The 27,772-nt window shown below is 43.1% G+C and overlaps 1 protein-coding gene across 4 annotated transcripts in view; it reads right to left on the bottom strand.

The window, feature by feature from the left end:
- sfswap (splicing factor SWAP) overlaps positions 1 to 27,772 on the bottom strand; it is a 189,788-nt gene that overhangs the window by 141,766 nt on the left and 20,250 nt on the right. For all 4 annotated transcript variants that reach the window (XM_063074057.1, XM_063074058.1, XM_063074056.1 and 1 more), the window contains exons 6-9: positions 21,171 to 21,280; positions 19,177 to 19,312; positions 9,942 to 10,176; positions 8,017 to 8,148 (exon numbers count right to left, since the gene is read on the bottom strand). In XM_063074057.1, coding sequence (XP_062930127.1) covers positions 8,017 to 8,148; positions 9,942 to 10,176; positions 19,177 to 19,312; positions 21,171 to 21,280 — 613 coding nt within the window. The remainder of the gene's footprint in view (positions 1 to 8,016; positions 8,149 to 9,941; positions 10,177 to 19,176; positions 19,313 to 21,170; positions 21,281 to 27,772) is intronic.

Genomic DNA, 27,772 nt, shown 5'->3' with positions numbered 1-27,772 from the left:
AGCAGGGGGATAAAAAGGGGCAGGTTCGCTAAGGCACCACACACGACACCACGAGGTGACCAGACCCTGGAAGCGGTGTGCCCCCCAACAAGTCGGTGGGAGTTTTTGGAGGACTGGTGGCGGGACCAGCCATAGATGCACAGGGTGGAAAGATACGGTCGGCAGGAACCTGGTGTGTGTGTCCACTCTTGCCTGGGTGCCGGGTTCACCGCAGAGGAACGATCGTATCTGAAACGGAGGGGTCACAGTCGGTGACTTCAGAAGACATTACAAAGGGCTCGCCCGAAAGCTAACTGCGAGGAATATCAAAGGTCTGTTGAATCCGATTTGAATATCAGCATTCGCTCTCTCTCTCTCTCCCCAACGGCACGACAGCGATTACTGTGAACTGAACTAAACTGAACTCTGTCACTTGTGATTGAACATCTTACCCCTAGACTGCGATAGAGCTGATTGACCCTATTATCCTAGTTCTGTGTACATGTGTGTTTATTCATTGCTAACCTGTTGCATTTATATCCTTACTATTAGAGTACTGTGTTACTTATTTCTTTATTAAAACTTTCTTAGTTCCAGTAATCCAGACTCCAACTGAGTGGTCCATTTCTGCTGGTTTGGCAACCCAGTTACGGGGTACGTAACAGAGGAATTTGAAGATCCAGCTGCAGATCTGAGTGCTAAGGCCAAGGTTCCGGAGCTTAGGAATCAGTTTATTTGGCATGATGGTATTAAAGTCAGAACTGTAGTCAATGAAAAGGAGCCTTACGTATGCGTCTTTATTCTTCAGGTGTTCTAAGGAGGAATGCAGGGCCAGAGAGATGGCATCTGCCGTTGACCTGTTGCTCCAGTAGGTGAATTGCAAAGCATCGAGGTTGACCGATAGGCTGTGGTTGATGTGTGCCATAACCAATCATTCGAAGTACTTCAGAGTAATTGATGTCAGAGCCACAGGTCGATAGTCATTCAGGCATGCCACCTTGCTCTTCTTCAGCACTGGGATTATTGTTGCTTTCTTAAAACACGATGGGATCTTAGACTGAAGCAAGGAGCAGTTGAAGATCTCAGCAAACACTCCAGCTAGCTCGCTTGCACAGGCCCGGAGAACCCGTCCTGGGACGCCATCTGGGCCCATCGCCTTCCTTGGAGTTATCTTCAGGAAGGCTCTTCTAACGTCCTCCTTGGTGACAATGAATCTCGATGCCACCAGGTCCGGTTTATCTGGAGGGAGCGGGACGATCCTCTTCTGTTCGAATCTTGCGTAGAATACATTAAGTTCGTCAGGAAGAGAAGCGCCACAGTTATTGATATTCCCAGCTTTTTCTTTGCGTCCAGTGATCTCATTTAGACCCTGCCATAGTCTACCGGCATCCCTTGGTTAGCCTGGGCTTCCAACTTGGCTTGATATTGCCTCTTGGCGCCCTTAATGGCTTTCCGGAGTTCACGCCTGGATTCCGTGTAGCGACTAGTATCCCCGGACCTAAAAGCCGCAGCTCTGGCCTTCAAAATGGAATTGACCTCATAATTCATCCAAGGTTTCTGGTTAGGGAATATTCGAATCATCTTGTAAGACACACAGTCCTCTGTGCATTTCCAGATAAAGTCCGTGACAGCTGAGGCATACTCATCAAGGTTAGCTGTCGAGTCCTTGAATACTAACCAGTCCACCGATTCAAAGCAATCACGGAGGACCGCATCCGTTTCCTCCGTCCAACGTGACACTACTTTTGACACCGTGACCTCCTGCTTCAGTTTCTGTTTGTAAGCCGGGAGGAGGAGTACAGCCTGATGGTCTGATTTTCCAAAGTAAGGTCGTGGGACGGAACGGTAGGCATCCTTGACTGCTGTGTAGCAGTGGTCAAGTATATTTAGGCCTCTAGCGGGGCAGGAGACATGATGGTATAACTTTGGCAGCGCCTTTCTGAGGTTGGCCTGGTGAAAGTCCCCGGCTGTAATGAGCAAAGCCTCCGGATACCTGGTCTCAAGTTCACTTGAGATGTTGGCATACAGTATGTTCAGAGCACACTCCACGTCCGCCTGTGGGGGGGCGGGGGGGGGGAATGTAGACCTCTGTCAGTATGACCGAGGTGAATTCCCGTGGCAGATAGTAGGGATGACACTTCACCGACAGGTGTTCCAGGTCCAGGCTGCAGGAGCTTGTCAGTACCACTGTGTCCGAGCAGCGCACAGTGTTGATCAGTAAGCAGACACCACCTCCTCTCGTCTTGGCCAAAGACGCCACGCGGTCCATCTGATGGATGGAAAATCCCTCCGGTCGGATGGCACAGTCGGGGGTGGCAGGGGAGAGCCAGGTCTCGGTGAACCAATATACACAGCAGTTCTGCATCTCCCTGCAGAAGGTGAGTTTCCCTTTAAGATCATCCACCTTGTTAGAGTTAAATATAAGAATAGATTAATCTTCATTATGAACTTAAGTACAACATGGCACCAAGATTGGGGGTGTAGTAGAGAGCAAGGAAGATTATCAGAGCTTGCAGTGGAATGGAGACCAGCTGAAAAAATGGGCAGATGGAATTTAATGCAGACAAGTGCGAGATGTTGCACTTTGATAGGACCAACCAGGATGAATCTTACACAGTATGGAACTATATGTCCATAATTCATTGAAAGTGGCATCACAGGTTTATAGGATTGGAAGGAAAGCTTTTGGCACATTGGCCTTCATAAATCAAAGTATTAAATGATGGGATGTTGTGTTGATGTTGCATAAGACATTGGCAAGGTCTAACTTGGAGTACTGTGTGCAGCTTTGGTTAACTGTGAAAATACAAGAAAGAAATAATAATAATAAATAAGAAATAAATATCAAGAACATGAGATGGAGTCCTTAAAAGTGAAGTTATCCCCTTTGGTTCAAGAGCCTGATGGTTGAGAGGTAGTAATTGTTCCTGAACCTGGTGGTGAGAGTCCTGAGGCTCCTGTACCACCTTCTTGATGGCAGCAGCGAGGAGAGAGCATGACCTTGCTGGTGGGTTTGTGTGTATGTGCTTGATGAACTTTGCTGCTCTTAAAAAAAAAAAATTCTCTCTGGCACATTTCAAATAACTGAAATTTAGAATACAAATACTCAGATAATTCATATACAGTGGCATGCAAAAGTTTGGGCACCCCTGGTCAAAATTTCTGTTACTGTGAATAGTTAAGTGAGTAGAAGATGAACTGATCTCCAAAAGTCATAAAGTTAAAGATGAAACATTCTTTTCAACATTTTAAGCAAGATTAGTGTACGATTTTTGTTTTGCACAATTTTAGAGTGAGAAAAAAGGAAAAGAACATCATGCAAAAGTTTGGGCACCCCAGGAGATTTGAGCTCTCAGATATCTTTTACCAAGGTCGCAGACCTTAAATAGCTTGTTAGGGCTATGGCTTGACACAGTCTTCGTTAGGAAAGGTCAGGTGATGCAAATTTCAAAGCTTTATAAATACCCTGACTCCTCAAACCTTGTCCCAATAATCAGCAGCCATGGGCTCCTCTAAGCAGCTGCCTAGTACTCTGAAAATTAAGATAACTGATGCCCAGAAAGCAGGAGAAGGCTATAAGAAGATAGCAAAGCGTTTTCAGATTGTCGTTTCCTCAGTTCATAATGTAATTAAGAAATGGCAGTTAACAGGAATAGTGGAGGTCAAGTTGAGGTCTGGAAGATCAAGAAAACTTTCCGAGAGAACTGCTCGTAGGATTTCTAGAAAGGCGAATCAAAACCCCCGTTTGACTGCAAAAGACCTTCAGGAAGACTTAGCAGACTCTGGAGTGGTGGTGCACTGTTCTACTGTGCAACGACACCTGCACAAATATGACCTTCATGGAAGAGTCATCAGAAGAAAACCTTTCCTGCGTCCTCACCTCAAAATTCAGCGTCAGAAGTTTGCAAAGGAACATCTAAACAAGCCTGATGCATTTTGGAAACAAGTCCTGTGGGCTGATAAGTTAAAATAGAACTTTTTGGCTTCAATGAGCAAAGGTATGTTTGGAGAAAAAAGGGTGCAGAATTTCATGAAAAGAACACCTCTCCAACAATTAAGCACAGGGGTGGATCGATCATGCTTTGGGCTTGTGTTGCAGCCAGTGGCACGGGGAACATTTCACTGGTAGAGGGAAGAATGAATTCAATTAAATACCAGCAAATTCTGGAAGCAAACATCACACCGTCTGTAAAAAAGCTGAAGATGAAAAGAGGATGGCTTCTACAACAGGTTAATGATCCTAAATACACCTCAAAATCCACAATGGACTACCTCAAGAGGCGCAAGCTGAAGGTTTTGCCATGGACCTCACAGTCCCCCGACCTAAACATCATCGAGAATCTATGGATAGACCTCAAAAGAGCACTGCATGCAAGACGGCCCAAGAACCTCACAGAACTAGAAGCCTTTTGCAAGGAAGAAAGGGCAAAAATCCCCCAAACAAGAACTGAAAGACTCTTAGCTGGCTACAGGAAGCATTTACAAGCTGTGATACTTGCCAAAGGGGGTGTTACTAAGTACTGACCATGCAGGGTACCCAAATTTTGCTTCAGGACCTTTTCCGTTATTTTGAAACTGTAGAAGATGGAAATTAAAAAGTAATCTTGCTTAAAATATCACAGAAATGTGTCATCTTTAACTTTATGCCTTTTGGAAATCAGTTCATCTTTTACTCACTTAACTATTCACAGTAACAGAAATTTTGACCAGGGATGCCCAAACTTTTGCATGCCACAGTAGATCTCACTTATATATAATATACTGTGGAATCCCATCATACAAATAACTGCATTGCATATTGATTGCACTTAAGGTTATACCTCACCTTCTTCCTGCTCATCCTGAGTATGTGGTTACTTACAGAAATCAGATATAACCTGAAGCACTTCAGTGGTCCTTCTAAAAATTTATTTTTGTTCTGTTTCTCATTCCATCTTAACTTTATAGACATTAGGTCACGAACTACGGCTAGCAAATGCTAGCCAGTAATCAAGTGGTTGGGGGAGGCGGAATAATCAAACTCGTTTCTCTTTTCTCTATCCCAAGGGCATTAAGTTGAGTGTTTCAATTGCTGCCATTGCTTGGGAACATCTCATTTGACTTACGACACTCAAACTACGATAACAAGTGTCTATGATAAAGGAGGCACAATGCAGGCATATTCTAGAATTAGGGTGCATAGTAAGATATTAACTTCAACAACCAATCTTTGGACCTGAATGTGGAGTGTAGATTATATTTTTAAAAAAGCTCTGCATAAGAGGTTTCTAGAGCTGTGAACAGCAATTAATTAGAAAAACAAAACAATGCTGATTGACATTCATTTTGGGTGTTTGGAGTGTGGGTGTGAAGAAGGAGATGTGTTTAAGTTGTACATAATTCAAAGGAAGCATTATAGATATACTGTAAATGTAGGATTGTTCTTTGATCTTTAGCATATAAAAATGTCACGTAATATTGGGTCAAACAGAGCTCTTCCTCCAAAAGAAATGTGATGTCTGCTACCTCGTTTTTGTTGAATAAACTATTCACTAACTTCTCTCCGGTGACTTTGTTCACATTACAACAACTGACAAAAGAGCAATCAAGCTCAATCAAAAAAAAACACACCAAGGAATCCTGATCAAATTTGCTCCTTAAGTAGTTTAATGATTTATCCTCTTGTCTTCCAATCTCATTTCTTCCTACATAATCATTCTCAAAGCCCAGTGAATTAGAACAACTTCAGATCCAAGTCAAATATTCTCCGTCCTCCTGTGTATACCTAGATCTGAATCCACTGGTTCATTTCACACTTCAATTTGAAAACCTACTTTCAACACTTTGCCCCTATCCCATTCAACATTAGACACACAGACAATGATCGATTCCAAAAAGTCATGGTTAATCCCCAGTCAGAGTTAACTGGTCAACAAGTCAGTTAATGAGCATAGTTAACCAGTTAAATAAATCATAAGCTCACAAATCACAGTTCATAATTCAACTCCCCTCCATCCACCATCAACATCCGGAGGGGGCACCACTGACCAGAAGCTTTATTGGGCCACCAACAGTCAGTGGTCACAAGAGCAGGTTCTCTTCTGCAAGTACACTGTCTACTAATCCCTCAGAATCTGTCTGGCATTTACCAGATACAAATCATTAACCAATGGTGCAGCTTCACCAGTAGTGCTGCCCACATGAAAAGAACTCCAACTTACAGACTGCCCATCCACAATTACCACACCCTCCACGAGCAAAGCTCTGTGACAGAAGCACATTTCATCTCCAAATGCATCTTCAACAGCACTTCTCCAAAATCACACACCATTCCAATTTAGAAATCATACTCTCAACCTTCTAGTGCCATTGGGTCAAGGCGTTGATAACTCGTAATCCATTAGCCTGTTCATCATAGGATCTGCAGCAGGTCAAAATGGTCATAGAATCATAAATAAAGAACAGCACGGAAACAAGTCCTTCAGCCCATCTATTCCATGCCAAAAACTGCTTAATCCCATTGACCTGATCCCCGGGATCATAAACCATCTATATCCCTACCTTCCTTATACCTATCCAAACTCCACTTAAATGTTGAAATTGAGCTCACATGCACCATTTGCACTGGCAGCTCATTCCACACTCTCACAACCCTTTGTATGAAGAAGTCATCCCTCACATTCACCTTAAACTTTTCACGCTTAACCCATAACCTCTGGTTGTAGTCCCACCCAAACTCAGTGGAAAAAGTCTGCTTGCATTTACCCTATTTATATCTCTCATAATTTTGTATACCTCTTACAAATCTCCTCTCAATCTTCTATGTTCCAAGGAATAAAGTCCTAACCCATTCAATCTTTCCTTATAACTCAGGTCCTCCAGACCTGGCAACATCCTTGTAAATTGTCTCTGCACACTTTCAACTTTAATTGCACCTTCCCTGTAGAGTGGTGACCAAAGCTGCACACATTACTCTAAATTAGGCCTTACCAATATCTTAAACAACTTCAACATAACATCCCATCTCGTCGATTCAGTACTTTGATTTATGAAGGCCAATATGCCAAAAGCTTTCTTTATGACCCTACCTACCTGTGATGCCAATTTCAATGAATTATGGACCTGTATTCTCAGCTCCCTTTTAGATTCATCTTTAGATTAGATTCAACTTTATTGTCATTGTGCCAAGTACAGATACAAAGCCAATGAAATGCATTTAGCATCTGACCAGAAATGCAAAGAATAGTGTTATTTACAAAATAACTGCGAATAAAAAAAGTGCTACAGCACACAAATATAAAAGTACTGAGACAGTACAATACGGATGTAATACTGCTTAGCGCTGTGATGACAGGTTCAGCAGTGTCACAGCCTCAGAGAAGCAGCTCTTCCTGTACCTGCTGGTGTGGGAGCGGAGGCTCCTATAGCGCCTACTGGATGGGAGGAGAGTAAAAAGTCCATGCTTAGGGTGAGATACATCCCTGATAATGCTTTTCGCCCTGCCCAGGCAGTGTTTATAGTAGCTGTCCTCAATGGTGGGCAATTGGGTGCCAATAATCCACTGGGAAGTTTTCACCACACGCTGGAGTGCTTTGCGGTCCGATAGGGAACAATTGCCATACCACACTGAGATGCAGTTGGTGAGCGGTAAAAGTTCGTCAGTATCCTGGGACAGAGGTGAGCTTTCTTCATGCTCCGCAGGAAATAAAGCCGCTGTTGCGCCTTTTGATCAGGATGGAGGAGTTCAGGGACCAGGTGAGATCCTCGGAAATGTGGACACCAAGGAATTTGAAGCTTGATACACGCTCCACTACAGTTCCGTTGATGTAGGTGGGTAGATTTTTTCTACCACACTACCACGTGGTGACTCATTCCATCCCAAGGACTACTTGGAACAGTCCATAAACACTAGTCTTGCCACATTGGTCATGTCCATGTGTCACAGACGAATATATCAATGGAACACTACGTGTTTTGCAGATCAGTTTTCTGAAATTATCATGGAATGAGTTAACATACAGGATTCCATAATAAAATCACTAAACTATTTCCACTTGCCTTGTATCATTCTTGTCTCTGACGCTAGATTCGAACTTTGTTCCATTCCTAGCGACGTACTCTGCCAGTTTGTCGATAACTGGTTGGATGTCAGGGGGAGGAGGGATAATAACTGGAACCACAGCTGCAGCACTGGAAAATACAAGACAGTTAAATTGTACAAATAAGCAAATAAAAACGGTGACAACATAATAGCGTGGTGTAATACACACAAGAGATTATGCAGATGCTTGGAATCCAGAGCAGCATACAACAAATGTGGAGAAACTCAGCAGCTCAGGCAGCATCTACGGAGAGGAATGAAGAGTCAATGCTTTAGGCTGAGTCCCTTCATCGGGACTGGAAAGGAAAGGGAAGAAGACAGAATAACAAGGTGGAGGGAGGGGTAGGAGGACAAGTTAGAAGGTGATAGATGAAGCCAGGTAGGTGGGGAAAGGTAATGAGTTGGAGAGGGAGCAATCTGATAGGAGAGGAAAGTGAACCAAGGGAGAGAGGGAAAGAGGAGGGACCCAGTGGGTGGTGATAGGAGGGCAAGGAGAAAAGATAGGCACTGGGACTTTCCAGGCTAGCTATCAAGTACTTATCTGTACTAGTCCTATTTACCAGCTTTCACTTCTTGATGATTTAAGTGGTTGCTTGGCTATGACTTAAATGTCGCAAGAACACCTGCCTCCATCAACTCCTCTGTTCCAGATTTCAAATATTCTTGGGGTGAGAAGGTGAGGGGAAGGGAAGGGATACAAACTGGCAGGTCATAGCCAAGGAAACCACTTTTTTTTAAATTCTGGCTTCCTCCCCATTCCTTCCATACTCGTTGAAGGGTCTCGACACAAAAAGTCGAATATTTATTCAACTCCATAGACGTTGCCTGACCTACTGAGTTCCTCCAGCATTTTGTGCATGTTGCTCTGGATTTCCAGCATCTGGATCTCTTGTGATTATCCTTAACCTACTCTCCCCTTGAAAGCTCCATAACGGGGAAAAAGAATTCTTACTATTGAGCCAGCGACATCCTTCACAATGTTGTATATTTCTATTAGATCCCACCTTAGCCTCCTCCATCCTTGCTCAGCCACCTTTAGATTACCATTAAAATTCTGGTTCCCTAAAGTCCTGCAGGTAAGGTCACCCTTACCTGGTTTCTCTTTCACATAACCCACTAATATGGTTGACTCTATACCTACCCAGACCTGGTCAAATTAAGAGATGGACAATAGATGCTGGCCCTGCCAGCGATGGCTATACTTTCTGAATAATATATCGGCGAACTGAAGAAAAGAAGAGCCAGACCAAGATGGGTTTATTGCATTTTTATTCAATTTAATTTTCACTTTATTTATAGTTACATTGCGGAACAAGCTATTCTGCCTGCCAAGCCGTGCCACCCAGCAACCTGCCTATCTAACCCCTAGCCTAATCACAAGACAATTTACAATGACCAATTAACCGGGAGGAAACCCGAGCACTCACAGGGAGAACAGAGAGAATACACTGGAATTGAACTCCGAACTCCAACGCCCTGAGCTACACTAACCACTACGCTGCAATGACACCACAATTACAGTGCCCAATCTGCCCAAAACGGCAAAAGAAGCCACTGGTAAATTATTTATTTATTGAGATACAGCAGGGAACAGGCCCTTCAAGACACGTCACCCAGCAATTCTCGATTTAAGCCCGGCCTGATCAAGGGTTGGTTTACAACAATCAATTAACTTACTAAACCGTACGTCGCTGAACTGTGGGAGGAAACCTACGTGGTCACGGGGAGAGCGTACAAACTCCTTATAGGCAGTGGCGGGAATTGAACCCAGGTCACTGGTACTGTAAAACGTTTGTGCTAACCACTACGCTACTGTGCCACCTCTTTCTACAAACAGTTTTAAAACCAGGGGAAGCTAACTGTTGAAGTTAAAACATCCCACCTGATTGTGGTGGTAGTAGAGCTGCCCTGACTATTATTGCTCTCCCCTTCTGGAGGTGGTGGAGGTGTGGTTCCAGATGCTGAAGTTGCTGACGCCCCTGTTGTAGTTGGTGTGGCCATCTCTGAAGGTAAGCTGCTATAATAAGCAGTAGCATCCATTCCGGGCGGTGGTGGTGTGAGGCAATATGTACCATCGGGCATCATATAATATCCATAATACATGGTTGTCACTGACGCTGTAAGAGAAAAATCATATAATGAAGACTGTGCCTAATTACTTTTACCACTTTTCAAAAAGCTATTATGAAATTGTCAGTTTTCACTTATAAACACAAGAGATTCTGCAGAAGCTGGAAACCTGGAGTAACAGAAACAAAATGCTGGAGAAACTCAACAGGTTAAGCAGCACCCTACAGAAATTAATAAACAGTCGACATTTGGGGCCAAAACCCTTCAAAATCAGAACTAGAAAGAAAGGGGAAAGATGCCAGAATAAGGAGGAGGGAGGGGAAGGAGGACAAGGTGATAGATGAAGTTAGGTGGGTGGGAGAGGGAAAATGAAGAAGCTGGAAGGTGGTAGGTGTAAAGGCAAAGGGCTGGAGAAAAAGGAGAGTAGAGTGGACCATGGGACAAAGGGAAGAAGGACGGGCATAAGGCGAGGTGACAGGCAGATGAGTGGAGGCGGTAAGAGGCCAGACTGGGGAATAAGTGGAGAGAAGGGGGAAGGGGAGGAGAAATTACTGGAAATTGGAAAACTCATTGTTCAAGCCATCAGGTTGGAGGCTATCTAGACGGAATATTCTCCTCCAATCTGAGAGTGGCCTCATCATGGCAGAAGAGGCCACAGACCAACAATAAGTTTCACTTCTGTTCATAGCAGCCCCTCTACTAGAACAGCTGATGAGTACTTCTTCAAAAATGTAACCAGTGTTGTATGAAATCACGTTCATGTTTATCACACTGCAATGCTAAACGGTTGCGATTCCTATTAGAACAGATAGAAAAGTAATTGCTGTCAAAATAGAGTTTAACTGGATTCTATCAAAAATACCCGAAAACTTAATTAAGCAAATCACACTTGACAAACCACATATGCATTTATCAGTATTCAATGCAGCTTTGAAATAATTGATACTAAATTACACGACTTCATCAATGCTGATGAACTACCAAAGTGCCAACTGTGTGGAGAGGATATTTCCTGTAATGGGGGGAGTCTAAGACCAGAGGGACAGCCTCAAAATAGAAGGGCATCCCTTTAGAATAAGGGGTTCCCAACGTCCATGTCATGGACCAATAACACTGACCAAGCGGTACCCCAGGTTGGGAACCCTTGCTTTAGAACAAAGATGAGGAGGAATTCTTTATCCAGAGGGTAATGAATCTGTGGAATTCATTACAGCAGGTGTGAAGACCAAGCTGTTGGGTATATTTAAAACGGAGGTTGAAAAGGTTCTTGATTGATATGGGTGTCAACAGTTACACAGAGCAGACAGGAAAATGGGGTTGAGAGGGATAACAAATCAGCCATGATGGAATGGTAGAGCAGACTTGGTGGATCAAATGGCCTAAATCTGCTCCAATATCTTATGGTCGAAATGGCAAGTAAACAAATACAGTAAGTGGTTGGAAATTATACAGTTCAATACCAATCCAACATGCCAATAGGATTCTAAATAAAATTTGACAGTTTAAGTATTAACAATAGCCTTAGAGCAGGACTTGGGAACTGAGAATGAGAGAGATGGATGTATGGAAGGTCATGCATGAATATCTAATGGCAAATATTGATAGACAGGGATGGCTGAATTGTCTCCTTCTGTGCCATATCAATTTTATCATTCCATAAGTACCATCAACAAAACTCAAGCAGGCCTCAAAAACTTGAAATGCCAAGGTTTAGGATCAGAATCAGGTTTATTATCACCAACATTATACACTATGTCATGAAATTTGTTGTTTTGTGGCAGTAGTACAGTGCAATACATAAAAACCTGAAAGTTGCCTCACGGGTGGATAGGGTAATTAAGAAAGCTTATGGGGTGTTAGCTTTCATAAGTCGAGGGATAGAGTTTAAGAGTCGCAAGGTGATGTTGCAGCTCTATAAAACTCTGGTTAGGCCACATTTGGAGTACTGTATCCATTTCTGGTCGCCTCAGTATAGGAAGGATGTGGAAGCATTGGAAAGGGTACAGAGATTTACCAGGATGCTGCCTGGTTTAGAAGTATGCATTATGATCAGAGATTAAGGGAACTAGGGCTTTACTCTTTGGAGAGAAGGAGGATGAGAGGAGACATGATAGAGGTGTACAAGATATTAAGAGGAGTAGGGTGGATAGCCAGCGCCTCTTCCCCAGGGCACCACTGCTCAATACAAGAGGACATGGCTTTAAGGTAAGGGGTGGGAAGTTCAAGGGGGATATTAGAGGAAGGTTTTTCACTCAGAGAGTGGTTGGTGCGTGGAACACACTGCCTGAGTCAGTGGTGGAGGCAGATACACTAGTGAAGTTTAAGAGACTACTAGACAGGTATATGGAGGAATATAAGGTGGGTGGGTTATATGGGAGGCAGGGTTTAAGGGTTGGCACAACAATGTGTGCCGAAGGGCTTGTACTGTACTATTCTATAAAAAAATTAGTTTTAAATTATAATAGGAATACAAATTAGTGTAAAAAATGAGGTATTGTTTATGGGTTCAAGGACCATTCAGAAGTCTTTTAGATGAGGGGAAGGCTGCTCCTAAAATCTTCAAGCTTCTGTATCTCCTCTGTGATGGCAGCAATGGGAAGAGGGCATATGCTGGACAGTGAAGGTCTTTAATGATGAATGCCGCCTTCTTGAGGTATCGCCTTTTGAAAGTATCCTCAATGCTGGAGAGGTCTGTGCCCATCATGGAGCTTGCTGAGTTTACAATTTTCTGCAGCTCTGTAGTTGACAATTATAATGGATTTGTGACATTATCTCATTTAGTTGGTTATGCTTCAGGAAGGCGGCATCCATCATTAAGGACCCCCATCAGTGAGGACATAACCTCAAGGAGCAGGTACACAAAACTGAAGACACACACACAACGTTTAAGGATGACAGCCTCTTCTCCTCCGCGAACAAGGTTTCTGACCGGTTCATGAACCTATCAACAAGACCTCAATATTTTTTGCTCTCTTTTTGCACTAGTTTCTTAATTTAATTGTTATATATATTTTATTGTAACTTATGGTTTTTATTATTTTGTATTGGAATGTACTGCTGCCACCACAAAACAAAAATTTCACAACATATGCCCGTGATATTAAACCTGATTCTGATTTTTGACCTACAGAAAATTTCTCTCAATTTCAAATAACAAAGACATAATTCTGCAATGTGAATTCTGGTGACAATAGCTCACTTAGCCACTATGCTTAAATATAGACAAGGTTAGCCATTCCACCCCCTTATCCTACAGTACGTGCAAAAGTCTTAGGCACATATATATAGCTAAGGTGAAGACTTTTTACACAGTACTGTGATAACTTTATGTATTGCACTATGCTGCTGCGACAAAAATAATTTGTTAACATATGTGAGTGATGATAAACCTGATTGTGATGTGGGTCTCTATTATGGACTGAGACTGGGAAGGGAGCAGGGAGAGGGGAACCATGGTTGGGAAAAGGGAAGAGAGAGAGAGGAGGGTTCAGGTATTGATCAATAAACCAATTGTTCAGAGTCAAATGACCTTGCCCGTTGTCATGCCAACCCTCCCCACCCCGGCACTTCTCTGCCACCTGCCCCTCCCATGGCACTTCACACTCACCATTCCCAACATCCTTCACTCCAGCGAGACTTACAAACTCTCTCTGCTCCATGTTAACAAATACAGTACTGTTGAAAAGTCTTCAGCACCCAGCTACAGATACTTGTAGCTGAGACTTTTGAACAAGACTGCATATGCCAGGTTTCAATGGTGATTTGTGGACCTGATAACCTTTCCTAAATTCAAAACATGACAAGTCATTGTGGAACTAATTTATTCTCCCCAGTGTGCAGCTGCCTCATTTTCACCGCATTTCTAGTGTTTTTCATGCACTCTCGATCACAAGCTAACAAGACACATAAGTGTGACAAATAATCTTTGACTTCAACCATTGGTTCTGACTCTCTTCCCACAAGTGCCCCCAACTGAGTTTTTCTAGCACTTTCTGTTTTTATTTTAGATCAGCAGCTTTCTTTGATTTTTAAGACTCCCTTCACACCCAACAGGGAATCAGAATCAGGTTTAGCTATCACTAGCATACATCATGAAATATATTGTTTTGCGACAGCAGTACGTATCAAAAATTGCAAGTTAAAATAAGAAATATTATATATATCCTAAAACATTGAGTGTGTGCCTTCAGGGTCCTCCACCTCCTCCCTGACGGTAGCGATGAGAAGAGGGCATGTCCTGGGTGATGGGGGTCCATAATGATGGATGCCACCTTTTTGAGGCATCACCTTTTGATGGCATCCTCAATGCCCGTGATGGAGCTGGCTGTGTTCACAACTTTCTACAGCTTTTTCCCAATGAAAATTCAGAAATCTGAAGGTGGAGGGGAAGAAGTTGGTCCTAAAATGTTGAGTGTGTGTTTGCAGGTTCCTGTATCTCCTCATTGATGGTAACAATGAGAAGAGGCCATGCAGATTCCAAACTCCATACAGCCACTGCCTTCAAGTTTGCCTTCAAATGACATTAACAGAGTTAATTATATTTTACAGATTAAATATTGATCCAAGTGCTTTATAAATAATCATCTGTATTACAAATCACAGATCAAACAAACTGACCAGATGCACTTTCACTTGTCTGTTCGATCAGTCAGATGTGGAATGAGGTGCCAGGGTAGATTTGGAACAAAGACTCTTCCAACAAAAAGACAGTTGTAGCTCAGCCCCAGGTGAATGTTACATGATTTTGTCTTCGATGGTAGTAAGTACAACAAATCAAAATGGAAGTTGCTCTGCACAAGACCAAGCTTTGCCAAAGAGATGGAAGGGGAACTGGCAGTGTCTTCCTGATAATAGATGGAATATACAAGGACTAAACACCAATGATTCAAATAAGGCAGCTAAGACCAGGGAGATGGAACCTGTCAAAATCATGGAGGGCTACAGAGGTATTCCAAATGAAGGCCGGAAGGGACGGGACGAGGGGCAAGCCCAGAAGGGAAGGCAGGATTTTCTTTCTAATATTTTCCCCTTCCCCTTTCTTCTTCTTCTATTCCCCGCTCTGGCCTCTGACCTCTTCTCCTCACCTGCTTAGCAGATCCCCCCGGCTCCCCTCCTTCTTCCCTGTCTCCTATGGTCCACTCTCCTCTCCTATCAGGTTCCTTCTTCTCCAAACCTTGACCTTTCCCACTCATCTGGCTTCACCTATCCAGCTTGTCCCCCTCCCTTTCCCCACCATTTTATTCTGTCATTTTTCCCCTTCATTTTAAATCCTGATGAAGGGTCTCAGCCCAAAACATCAACTGTTTATTCGAAGTTCAAAGTAAATTTATTACCTATATAAAAACAATCCTACGATTAATTTTCTTGTGGGTATACTCAATAAATCTATAGAATAATGAACATAACAGAATCAATGAAAAACTGCCTCACTTTGGCATTCAACCGGAGTGCAGAGGACAACAAACTGCAAATACATAAAGAAAGAAAAAGTAAATAAACAATAAGCATCAAGAACATGAGATGAGGTGCATTTGAAGGAGAGTCCATTGCTTGTGGGAACATTTCAACAATGGGGCAAATTCATTTCCATTGATGTTGCCTGACCTGTTGAGTTCCTCCAACATTTTGTGTGTTGATTTCCAGCATCTGCAGGATCTCTTGTGTTAAAGACAAGATAGAGTCAAGATATGACGAAATGTTCAGTGAGTTAAGAGCAGGCAGAATCGAAGGGCAGCCCTGTTTGTGGATCATGGATTGGGCTGTGTGAGCACTATCAGGTCAGAGTTTGTGGATGGGAGACCTCTTAATGTGATTGTCTGGAAGATAGTGCCCTGGTATTGGTTCATGAGGTTTTGGTATGCTAGAAATACAAGGATGTAGGTCAGAGCTATCATTTGACCTATGAAGGTAGTGTGTCAGAGCTCAATGGCACTGCCCTCATCTGTGAATTTGATGACAAAGTCAGGACTGCATTGAAGTAAGTTGAAAGAGGGACGATGGTTGAAATGGGTGAGGAAAGTGGAGAAGTCCAGGCTGTCAATGTTATCTCAGCATCTGGAAAGTAGGAGAATCAAGGGGAAAGGTAGGATGTGTACAATATTGTTTGTGATATCACAGGACCTGTGATATGCACCAGCTGATCATATAACCATCTACCACCTGCTCCTCTGGCTTCACATCACCCTGATTGTGGTGGGGGGACTAGGCAGTTGCTACACCTTGCTTAAGGCTGACCTGCAGGTTGGCATAGGGAAGGAGCGTCTCACACCTCCTTTGGGAGAAATGCATCTCCACCCCACTACCACATACGGAATGTCAGGCCTGCCAAAATCCTGGGTGGTTGAATGGCTAAAATAGCTCGAGGAACTGACTGGCCTATTCACAAACTTTATGATCTTACATCCCTGAACCAAATGCAGTTAGAAGCCACAAGGCAAAGTTTTTGAGAAAAGATTGCTAGAACTTAAGTGGAGGGTAACACTGCAAAAATGTTATTGAAATATACAGTATTAGTAGAACAGAAATTTACATCTAAGACACGGTCAAGAAAGGACAAATGTAACAGCATATACAACTACACACAAAATGCTGAACTGATGAAAGGTCTCAGCCCGAAATATTGATTTCTCCTTACGGTAAAAGAAAAATTCCCTCCCTTCTGCTTTTCTTCTATTCCCCACACTGGCCTCTTACCTGCCTATCACCTCCCCCTGGTGCCCCTCCTCCTTCCCTTTCTACCAAGGACCACTCTCCTCCCCTCCAGATTCGTCTTTCTCCAGCCCTTACTTTCCCATCCACCTCGCTTCACCTATCACCTTCTAGCTTGTCCTCCTTCACCCTCCACCCACCTTTTTATTCTGGTGACTTGCCCCTTCCTTTGCAGTCCTGAAGGGGGGTCTTGGCCCAAAACAACATCTGTTTGTTCATTTCTGTAGATGCTGCCTGACCTGCTGAGTTTCTCCAGCATTTTGTGTGTGTTATTTTGGATTTCCAACATCTGCAGAATCTCTCGTGTTTAGCATATATAACTAGCATAATGTACACCTGCTAAAAAATTCTTTCCGTACAAAGAGCGAGTAACACCTTGAGTAGGCCTACGTGTCGTTCCCTTGAGAGATCACAAAGAAATCAAGAATAAATTGTATACGTGGACGTCGAGCATTCGGTATCTACCTTCGGTTGATCAATAGCTTTTCCCTCAAGCAGTAACGTGTAATGGACTGAGCAAGACATGACCAACAGGGCTGAACCTTTTAAGCATCACATAACAAGGCAATAAGCACATCCATATAATCAAAAGCATTGCAGAATCTTTCACTGACATCCTGCGTTTCCCAACAGATAAGAGACTCAAATTCAGGTTCGAGCTTATTCAACATGCATACGTTGAAATGTGCACTGTTTGCGTTTTAACCAAGTTAACCTAAGGATGTACTGGGGACAGCCCACCAAGTACCACCACACATGACATCACCAATGTTCACAGAACAGCACAAAGAACAAAAGTGAAACACAATACACACAAAATGCTGGAGATACTCAGCAGGTCAGGCAGCATCTACGGAAATGAATAAACAGTTGGCATTTTGGGCCGAGACCGTTTTTCAGGACTGGAAAGGAAGGGAGAAGATGCCAGAATAAAAAGCTGGAGGAGGGGAAGGAGGGCAAGCTGGAAGGTGATAGGTGAAGGCAGGTGGGTGGAAAAGGTAAAGGACCGGAGAGAAAGGAATCTGACAGGAGAAGAGAGTCGACCATTGGAGAAAGGGAAGGAGGGAACCCGTGGGACGAGACAGGCAGCTGAAAAGAGGTTAGAGGCCAGAGGGGGGAATAGAAGAAGAGGGAAGGAAGAAGGGAAAACAATGTTTCCAGAAGGGGAGAAATTGATGCTCATGCCATCAGTTTGGAGGCTACCCAAACAGAATATAAGATGTTGGTCTTTGACGCAAACAACACATTTCACTGTATGTTTTGATGTACATGTGACAAGTAAAGCTAATCCCTTTAAACTTTTGTCACTGAAACGTATTTGTTGAAATGTATTAAGGGATACCGACAAAAAGACAGATGTATGGTCACAGGTTAGCTGTGATCTCCTTTATCAAAGCAACAAGAAAAATAGCCTCCTGTTCCTACAGTTCAATAGGCATATATTAGCTCAGTCCCTGTATCATGCCAACTGATGTTTTTCATTCTCATAGGTATGTTGCTGCTGGCGGACTAAATGTTCGATGTCCTTTAAGATGATGATGATATTCTGGCATCTTCCCCCTTCCTCCTCAGTCCTGAAGAAGTGTCTCGGCCCAAAACATCAACTGTGTATTAATTTCCAAAGATGCAGTCTGACCTGCTGAGTTCCTCCAGCATTTTGTGTGTGTTGCTCTGGATTTCCAGCATCTGCAACCTTTCTTTGTGAGGGGCCTCTGAGCCTATACTACTGGAATTCAGAAGAATGAAGAGGGATCTTATTGAAACCTGTTAAATACTGAAAGGCCTAGATAGAGTGGATGTGAAGAGGACATTTCCTATGGTGGGAGAGTCGAGGACCAGAGCGTACAAACTCAGAAAAGAGGAGTGTCCATTTAGAACAGAGATGGGGAGAAATTTCTTTAGCAGGAGAGTAATGAATCTGTGGAATTCATTGCCACAGATGACTGTAGAGGCCAGGTCATTGGGCATATTTAAAGCAGAGGTTGATAGATTCTTAATTAGTCAGGGCATGAAGGGTGATGGGGAGAAGGCAGGAGGTTGGGCTGAGAGGAAAAAATGGATGAGGCATGATGAAATGGGGGAGCAGACTCGATGGACCAAATGATCTAATTCTGCTCCCTCATCTCATGACCTTATGGTCATATGGAGGTACCTTCACTGAGTGCTCCTCACAAAGAAAGGATGTATATCTCCTGTTTCTTAAAGGACAACCAGCATCAATCATACCTCCAAGAATGAAAAACATCAGCAGACATTGAGCAAATGCATAACGTGCTTTCGATCTGGCATCAGATTTTGTTTGCATGTAATGAGGTGCAAGTGCTTATCTGCATACTTACAATCTGAAGTGCCTTCTACAGTCGCTACCGTCTCGGAGCTGTTAGATTCCTGCTGCTTCTGCTCATTTTTGGCATCTGCTTGTACCTTCCGAACCAAAGCTGCAAGCGGATGGTCCGGATCCATGACTTTCAGAGGCTAAAACAGAATTCAATCTTTCATTAGGCCTGGTTCTCTGGCCAGTCACTGGCTGCTAAAGCTACAGTACTGTACAAAAGTTTTAAGCACATATATACAGCTAGGGTGCTCAATACTTTTATATAGTACTGCAGTAAATTTATGTATTGCACTGTACTGCTGCCACAAAAAAAAACACATTTCATGACATGTATGAGTGATGATAAACCTGATTCTGATATGGGTCTCTGTTGGAGACTGAGAGTGGGAAGGGGCCAGGGAGAGGGGAAATCATGGTTGGGAAAAGGAGAAGGGAGAGGGGAAGGAGTGGGAAGTACCAGAGGGACATTCTGTAATGATCAATAAACCAATTGTTTGGAATCAAATGACCTTGACTGGTTTCTCAGGGCTGGGTGTGTCTACACCCCACTACCCTCCGCCTACTGTTCTTGGTACTCCTTCTCTCCCACCTGGCACACACCCCATTGTACTGCTCTACTCTCACCATTCCCAATATCCTTCACTCCTGCCAGATTACAAACTCGCTCTCCACTCCACGTTGGCAAATACAGTACTGTGCAAAAGTCTTAGGCAATCTAGCTATATACATGTGACGAAGATTTTTGCACAGTACTGTATGTTTTACTTTCTGCAGGAGCAACTTAATCTTCCTCTGGTTCTGTTTCTCTGCTAGAAAACAAATGCAGTTCTCATTTGCTGTCTTCTATCCCATGAATTGATCAGTGAACACAACCTACGACTCACTTTCAAGGAGATATTGACTACTTTGCAAAACAAACTCAAGCCCAATCCCTAGGTATGATATTCATAAGCATTATTATTAAAAACAATTAAACAGAGACGGAGTCAAAATCAACTATATTTTAGTTGTCGACGTTTCAGGTTGAGACCCTTCGTCAGGACTAACTGAAAGAAGAGTGAGTAAGGGATTTGAAAGTTGGAGGGGGAGGGGGAGATCCAAAATGATAGGAGAAGACAGGAGGGGGAGGGATGGAGCCAAGAGCTGGACAGGTGATTGGCAAAAGGGATACGAGAGGATCATGGGACAGGAGGTCCGGGAAGAAAGACAAGGGGGGGGAGGGGGACCCAGAGGATGGGCAAGGGGTATATTCAGAGGGACAGAGGGAGAAAAAGGAGAGTGAGAGAAAGAATGTGTGTATAAGTAAGTAACAGATGGGGTGCGAGGGGGAGATGGGGCATTAGCGGAAGTTAGAGAAGTCGATGTACATGCCATCAGGTTGGAGGCTACCCATACGGAATATAAGGTGTTGGAGGAACAACACCTTATATTCCGTCTGGGAAGGTTGGAGGAACAACACCTTATATTCCGTCTGGGTAGCCTCCAACCTGATGGCATGAACATCGACTTCTCTAACTTCCGCTAATGCCCCACCTCCCCCTCGCACCCCATCTGTTACTTATTTTTATACACACATTCTTTCTCTCACTCTCCTTTTTCTCCCTCTGTCCCTCTGAATATACCCCTTGCCCATCCTCTGGGTCCCCCCCGCCTTGTCTTTCTTCCCGGACTTCCTGTCCCATGATCCTCTCGTATCCCTTTTGCCAATCACCTGTCCAGCTCTTGGCTCCATCCCTCCCCCTCCTGTCTTCTCCTATCATTTTGGATCTCCCCCTCCCCCTCCAACTTTCAAATCCCTTACTCACTCTTCTTTCAGTTAGTCCTGACGAAGGGTCTCGGCCTGAAACGTCGACTGTACCTCTTCCTAGAGATGCTGCCTGGCCTGCTGCGTTCACCAGCAACTTTTATGTGTGTTGCTTGAATTTCCAGCATCTACAGAATTCCTGTTGTTTATATTTTAGTTGTGTTGATCCATAAAATAAGATCTCAGTAACTCACCTTTGTTAACTCTTCCAATCTGGAGTTACTTTTGGAAGCAAAAAGACTCGGATGGAGGTAAGAGCCATCGTTGTCATCATCATCTTCTTCACCAGATTCTGTTACAGATTCTGTCACAATTAGAACATGTTTCAGTAAACAGTAATGCACAGTAAACACTCACTGCTGTCTCATGTAGATAACTTTTAAACTGCAGGGTTTCCAACCTTCTTTATGCCATGGAATAATATGTTAAACAAGGGGTATGTGGACCCCAGGTTGGGAACCCAAGCAAGGCATCCAGTATATATTTTGCATGATTAATGATCCACATCAGTAAATATTGCAGCTTCTCGTATAAGTAGTCCTCCAAGATAACTACAACCTTGTCTTTGGGTTTGGAGGCTTGCAGACTTCAATGACCGGAGAGCTGTGTTGGCTAGAGTCAGGCCCTTATGCTTTGACTCTTGGTAGGGTCACCTATGCCAAACAGGTCAAAGGGTAGAGGCCAGACTAAGAGTGGTCCTCCAGGTTTGAGGGTTCCACTCAGGAATAACAATCCTGACTGGTAAAACAAAACTGTTACAGGAACAGCAAATGAATGATACTTCGACATTTGAGTGTAACCGTATTCCCTACCCGGGACTTGCATGGGTGACAGTAGAGGAAACCAAGAGGAAGCTATTGACACCCCCAAAGATGGAGGACTTTTACGCCAGTGGTAAACAGGCAGTAGGTAAGTAAGTAAGTAATCAGTCATTACGATCCATATCAGTAAACACTGCAGCTTCTCATGTAATTAGTAACACTGGGTCAAAAGGCCTGCTCTAAACTGCGAAACACTATGACATCATACGTCAACTCCACTGATTTACTTGCTTGAAACGTAGAACTGTACAGCACAGGATAGACAGGCCTAGGATTCTGGAGTATTCTGAATCCCAGAGTCAAAGACAAGGCACGAAACTTGTCACCTAAAGATTTTTTTATCAACAATTAATACAACAAAGAAAACAGAAACAGGACAGTGATAGGGGTCTTATTACTTTGAAGAAAAGCTAAAGGCGAAGAGGATGACGACAGCTGGCACAATGCAGTTACCTTTATACTATAGAGGTAAGCAAAATTCCATAGACAAGAATAATCCAATTAGAAAATACTTGGAAATTTTATTTATTTATAGGATACAGCACAGAGTAGGCCCTTTAAACCGCGCCTCCCAGCAACCCACTGATTTAACCCTACCCTAATCACACAATCTACCAACCAACCGGTAAATCTTTGGACAGTGGTAGGAAACCAAAGCCCAAATACTGCAATAAAATCAGCCAATGAGAAAATACTCCTTCAGAACAAAGAAGCTAAGAAGCTTCCAGAATTATACTTTGGAGAGCCACTAGAGGCATAGTAAACTGTTATCCATATAAAGGCTACTTAAAATACACGCAGATAATTAAACAACTGAATCCAACAGGCCTTTCGGCCGACAGTTGTACTGGCCTTTTAACCTAGTCCAAGATAAATCTAACCCTGCCCTCCCACATAGCCCTCCATTTTTCTATCATCCACGTGCCTTTCTAAAAGAAACGTAGCAATACACAAGTCCACGTTGTGGAACATACAGCCAGTAGCTAATTTATTAGGTACACCTGCTTGTTAATGCAAATATCTAATCAGCCAATCACGTAACAGCAACTCAATACCATAAAAGGATGTAGACATGGTCAAGAGATTCAGTTGTTGTTCAGACCAAACATTAAAATGGAGAAAAAATGTGATCCAAGTTACATTCACCATGGAATGATTGATTGTTGGTGCCAGACAGGGTAGTTTGAGTATTTTGGAAACTGCTGATCTCTTGGGATTTTGACACACAACAATCTCTAGAGTTTATAGTCAATGGTGTGACAAACAAAAAAAAAATCCAGTGAGCAGCAGTTCTGTGGGTGAAACAGTCTTATTGTTAATGAGAGGTCAGAGGAGACCGGCCAGGCTGGTTCAAGCTGACAGGAAGGTGACAGTAACTCAAATAGTCACACGTTCCAACAGTGGAGTACAGAAGAACATGTCTGAATGCACAAAATGCCAAACCTTGAAGTGCAACAGAAGACGACTACACCGGGTTCCACTCTTATACATAATAAAGTGGCCACTGACTGAAAGAATAAACTAGTCAACCCTCTAGCCCAGGGATTCCCAAACTGCTTTTATGCCATGGACCCTACCATTAACCAAGGGGTCTGTGGGCCCCAGGTTGGGAACCCCTTTAGCCTCTTCTTTTATTCATTGATGCTTCTGCATCTCAGCTCCAAAGAACCAGTTTGGCTACAATATCCCTTAGTTCAACAACACTAAACCCAAAGTTATTAACTGAGTTAGCTAGTACCCATTTCTCTGAGGAGAAAAGAGTTCCACTTTCCACTACCCTTTGTATACAGTTGCTGATCTTAATTTTTTACTAAATAATCTATATTTTCTTGTTTCTTAAGTTTGTTATAACCAGGGAGGTAGTGGAGATTAAGTTCCCACTATTATTAAATGCCCCAATGGCAAGTGCCTGAGCTACCAAGCCCAGAGAACAGCTTCTACTGACAGGATAAGGAGCAAAGGCTCTAAAACCTATTGCTTCGGGCAAATGGAACTTGTCAGCCATGCTTGGCAGCTCATCTAGAAGGAAAACTCAGATCTCAAACCTCCGCTGACTTACGGTTATGCCCACTCATGGGGAAGGCTTTGGGAATAAGCCTCGGGGGAAATAAGTATTTTGTAGCAGTCTTCACTGTGGAAAGTTCCTCCAAACTGACGTGCAGGACTGATCAGTTACCAGAAATGTTTGCTTGAAGTTATTGCTATACAAAGGGGTCACACCAGTTACTAAAGGGAAAGGTTCACATACTTTTTCCAACAAATATATGTAATATCAGATCATTTTTCTCAAAAAAATAAATGAACAAGTATAATGTCTTTTGTGTTATTTATTTAATTGGGTTCTCTAGTTTTAGGACTTGCGTGAAGATCTGATCACATTGGAGGTCAGATTTATGCAGAAACAGAAAGAATTCTACAGGATTCACAAACTTTCTAGCACCACTCTGTATCTTATGAGCTTGTGAAAAAAAAGCCCGGAGTTGGAGTCCCTAAAGCAGTCCTACATTGAGTTCAATGCTGACTGACAACTCCTGTGATACTACTGGTACCAAACTGTATCAGTCTCTGGCGTTCCTTTGGGTTCATCAGCTGCGTGAAGAGTGGGAGCCCGCTACATGGACAACAGCTTGCTCTCTATATCGTACTGCCCTGGCTTGTGTATTGAACATAGATAAGTAGGACACAATGTCCATAGTGGATCCCAACAGACAGAGGGCCTCCTGTGTTTTTTTCTTGCCCAATGCACTTTATTTTACCGGGGAAAACTCCCTACTTCATCCCTTAAGTTAAGGTGCGTAGTTGAAGAAAAGTAAGACTACATAACCTCATAACAAACTGATCAACATTCTGATGAAATGTACTGATTAACTGAATCTCCAGCACCAATCCTTACAGTGTGATTGCAGAAGTACTCCATATAGTGCTTTCAGCCTGCTCCGTTATTAAAGTAAGATCATGTTTATCTGATTTTGGCATGCATCTCAACTATCTTGTGTATTTCGCATCACAGTGAACTTTCTTCCAGTCCAAATATCATTTTTTTCCCTTTTAGCCTTGAATGACTTGGATAGAGTTAAGAGTAAAATCAAATTATATTGTTGATGGAGCTCGGCAGATTCGTGCTAATGCATGGTCTCAGTCTGAAACATCTCCCCCCGGTGCCCTCTGGTGAGCAGATGCTGCTGCACTTACTGAGTCCCATGGACAGCATTCTGACTGGTTACGTCACTGTCTGCTATAGAGGTGCACAGGATCTGGAAAAGCTGCAGCGGGAGGTAAATTCAGCCAGCTCCATCATGGAAACTAGCCTCCCAAGGCATTGAGAACATCTTCAAAAAGCGATGCCTCAAAAAGCCAGCATCCATCATAAAGAACCCCCATTACTATCATCAGGAAGGAGGTACAAGAGCTTGAAGACACACACTTAACATTCTAGAAACAACTTCTTGTCCTCTGCCATCAGATTTTTAAACAGTCAATGAACACTACCACACTATTCTGCTCTTTTTATAATACTTATTTTTATGTATTTTATTATAACAATACTCTTTACATTCAATATTGTGCAAAAGTCTTAGGCACATATACACAGCTAGGGTGCCTAAGACTTTTGCACAGTATTGTAGTAATTTTATCTATTGCACTGCAGGCACAAAAAAAAAACACATTCCACGTCATATGTGAGTGATGATGAACCTGATTCTGATCTGGGTCTCTATTGTGGACAGAGAGTGGGAAGGGGGCAGGGAGGGGGGAATCATGGCTGGAAAATGGGGAAGGGAGAGGGGAGAGAGCGGGAAGCACCAGAGAGACATTCTATAATGATCAATAAACCAATTGCATGGAATCAAATGATCCTGCCTGGTGTCTCAGGACTGGATGCGTGGGTATCTGTGCCATTTCCACACCCCCCCCTCCCCGGCCCCAGCACTCCTTCTCTGCCACCTGTCCCACACCCCTCCCCCCCAACATGGTACCCCACCTTCACCATTCTCAAAATCCTTTGCTCCTGCCAGATTTACACCCTCACTCTCCGCTCCACATTGACAAATACAGTACTCTGTCAAAGCCTTAGCTATACAGTTGCAAGAATGAGTTTGTGAACCCTTTGCAATTAACCTGATTTCCTGCATTAATTACTCATAAAATGTGGTCTGATCTTCAGCTAGGTCACAATAATAGACAAACACAAACAATCTGCCTAAACTAATAACTCGCAAACAATTATACTTCTCATCATTACCAAGTACACAATTTAAACAATCACAGTCTAGGTTCAAAGAAGTATGTGACCCTCTGGTGTAATGCCTTCTATCAAAAGCTATTTGGAGTCAGATATTCCAATCAATGAGATGAGATTGAAGGTGTGGGTTATGGAGGTGCCCTGCCCTATAAAAAAGACAAAGTCAGGTTACTGAGAAAGCCCACTCTTCTCAAGAAAGATCTGTTTATGTGCACCATTCCTTGATCAAAACAACTTTCAGAAGACCTTAGAAGAATTGTAGAGATGCATGAAGCTGGAAAAAGCTACAAAAGCATTTCTAAAGACCTGAGTGTTCATCAGTCCTCAATAAGAGAAATTGCCTACAAATGGAGGAAATTCAATACTGTTATTAGTAATTAATACAGAAAACCAGGTAATTGCAAAGGGTTCACAAACTTTTACTTGCAACTGTATACATGTGCCTAATTCTTTTGCAGAGTACTATACTGCCACTAAATAACAAATTTCACGACACTTCAATAATACACCTGATTCCAATTCAGTGCTTTTCTGCTCCAGAATGTGACATCTGCAGTTTTCTTTTTGCATCACCAATTCAGTTAGGACAGCATGAAGTAGGTCCTTACTGCTTAAGTAGGTGGCAATTTATCTGAAACCCCCCATGGAGGGAAATTATCTCTCAGCAGTTATACTGTGCAGTCACCTCAAATCTTAACATCCAAAAAGATCACTTCTTATTCCTCTAAGCTCCAGTACAAGTCTAAATGGCTCAATCCTTTCATTCCAGCAACTTTCTCTGCATTATCTCCAGTGCAAGAATGTTTCTTGTTAAGTAAAGAGCTAAAATTGCATGCATTATTTCAGGCTGGGGTGGCAGGGTGGAGATGTGTCTCTACCAAGAGATGCAAGGCAATCCTTCCCTCCGCTGGCCCACAGGTCACCCTTGGGCAAGGTGTAGCACCTGCTTAGTCACCCTCCACCCCCCAGCACCGACCAGGGCAACATGAAGCCATGGGAGCAGGAGGTGGATGATCGTACAAGCAGTTGGTGCGTATCACAAGTCCTGGTTACGCAACCATTGATACAGAAAAACAATTTCCGAAGAGTATCGATAATGGCCGGGGTCTCCTGACTTGTAAAGACACTGCCCAGAAGAAGGCAAAGTTGAACTATTTCTGTAAGAAAAAAAAATTTGCCAAGAACAATTATGGTCATGGAAAGAACATAATCACCATCATACGAATTGGCACATAATGGACGATTTATTTCCGGCGCAGTCTCACTAACATCCAATATAGCTTTTCTAACATTCAGTTCCATTTATATTCAATTGGTCTTGAACTGAAGGCTAGCATTTTATACTCCTTTCTAATGCTTACCTGTATGGCAGACAGGAAACAAAGAGTAGGGATTAATGGGTCCCTTTCAGAATGGCAGGCGGTGACCAGTGGGGTACTGCAAGGCTCGGTGCTGGGACCGCAGCTATTTACAATATACATTAATGATTTAGATGAAGGGATTAAAAGTAACATTAGCAAATTTCCAGATAACACAAAGCTGGGTGGCACTGTGAAATGTGCAGAGGATGTTGAGATAATGCAGGGTGACTTGGACAGGTTGGGTGAGTGGGCAGATGCATGGCAGATGCAGTTTAATGTGGATAAGTGTGAGGTTATCCACTTCGGTGGCAAGAACAGGAAGGCAGATTACTATTTGAATGGTATCAAGTAAGGAAAAGGGGAAGTACAAG

This window comes from Mobula hypostoma, chromosome 21 (genome assembly GCF_963921235.1).
Source record: "Mobula hypostoma chromosome 21, sMobHyp1.1, whole genome shotgun sequence".
Taxonomy (NCBI): domain Eukaryota; kingdom Metazoa; phylum Chordata; class Chondrichthyes; order Myliobatiformes; family Myliobatidae; genus Mobula; species Mobula hypostoma.
Note: the sequence above shows the minus strand (reverse complement) of the source record. Positions and strands in the feature narration are given on the sequence as shown.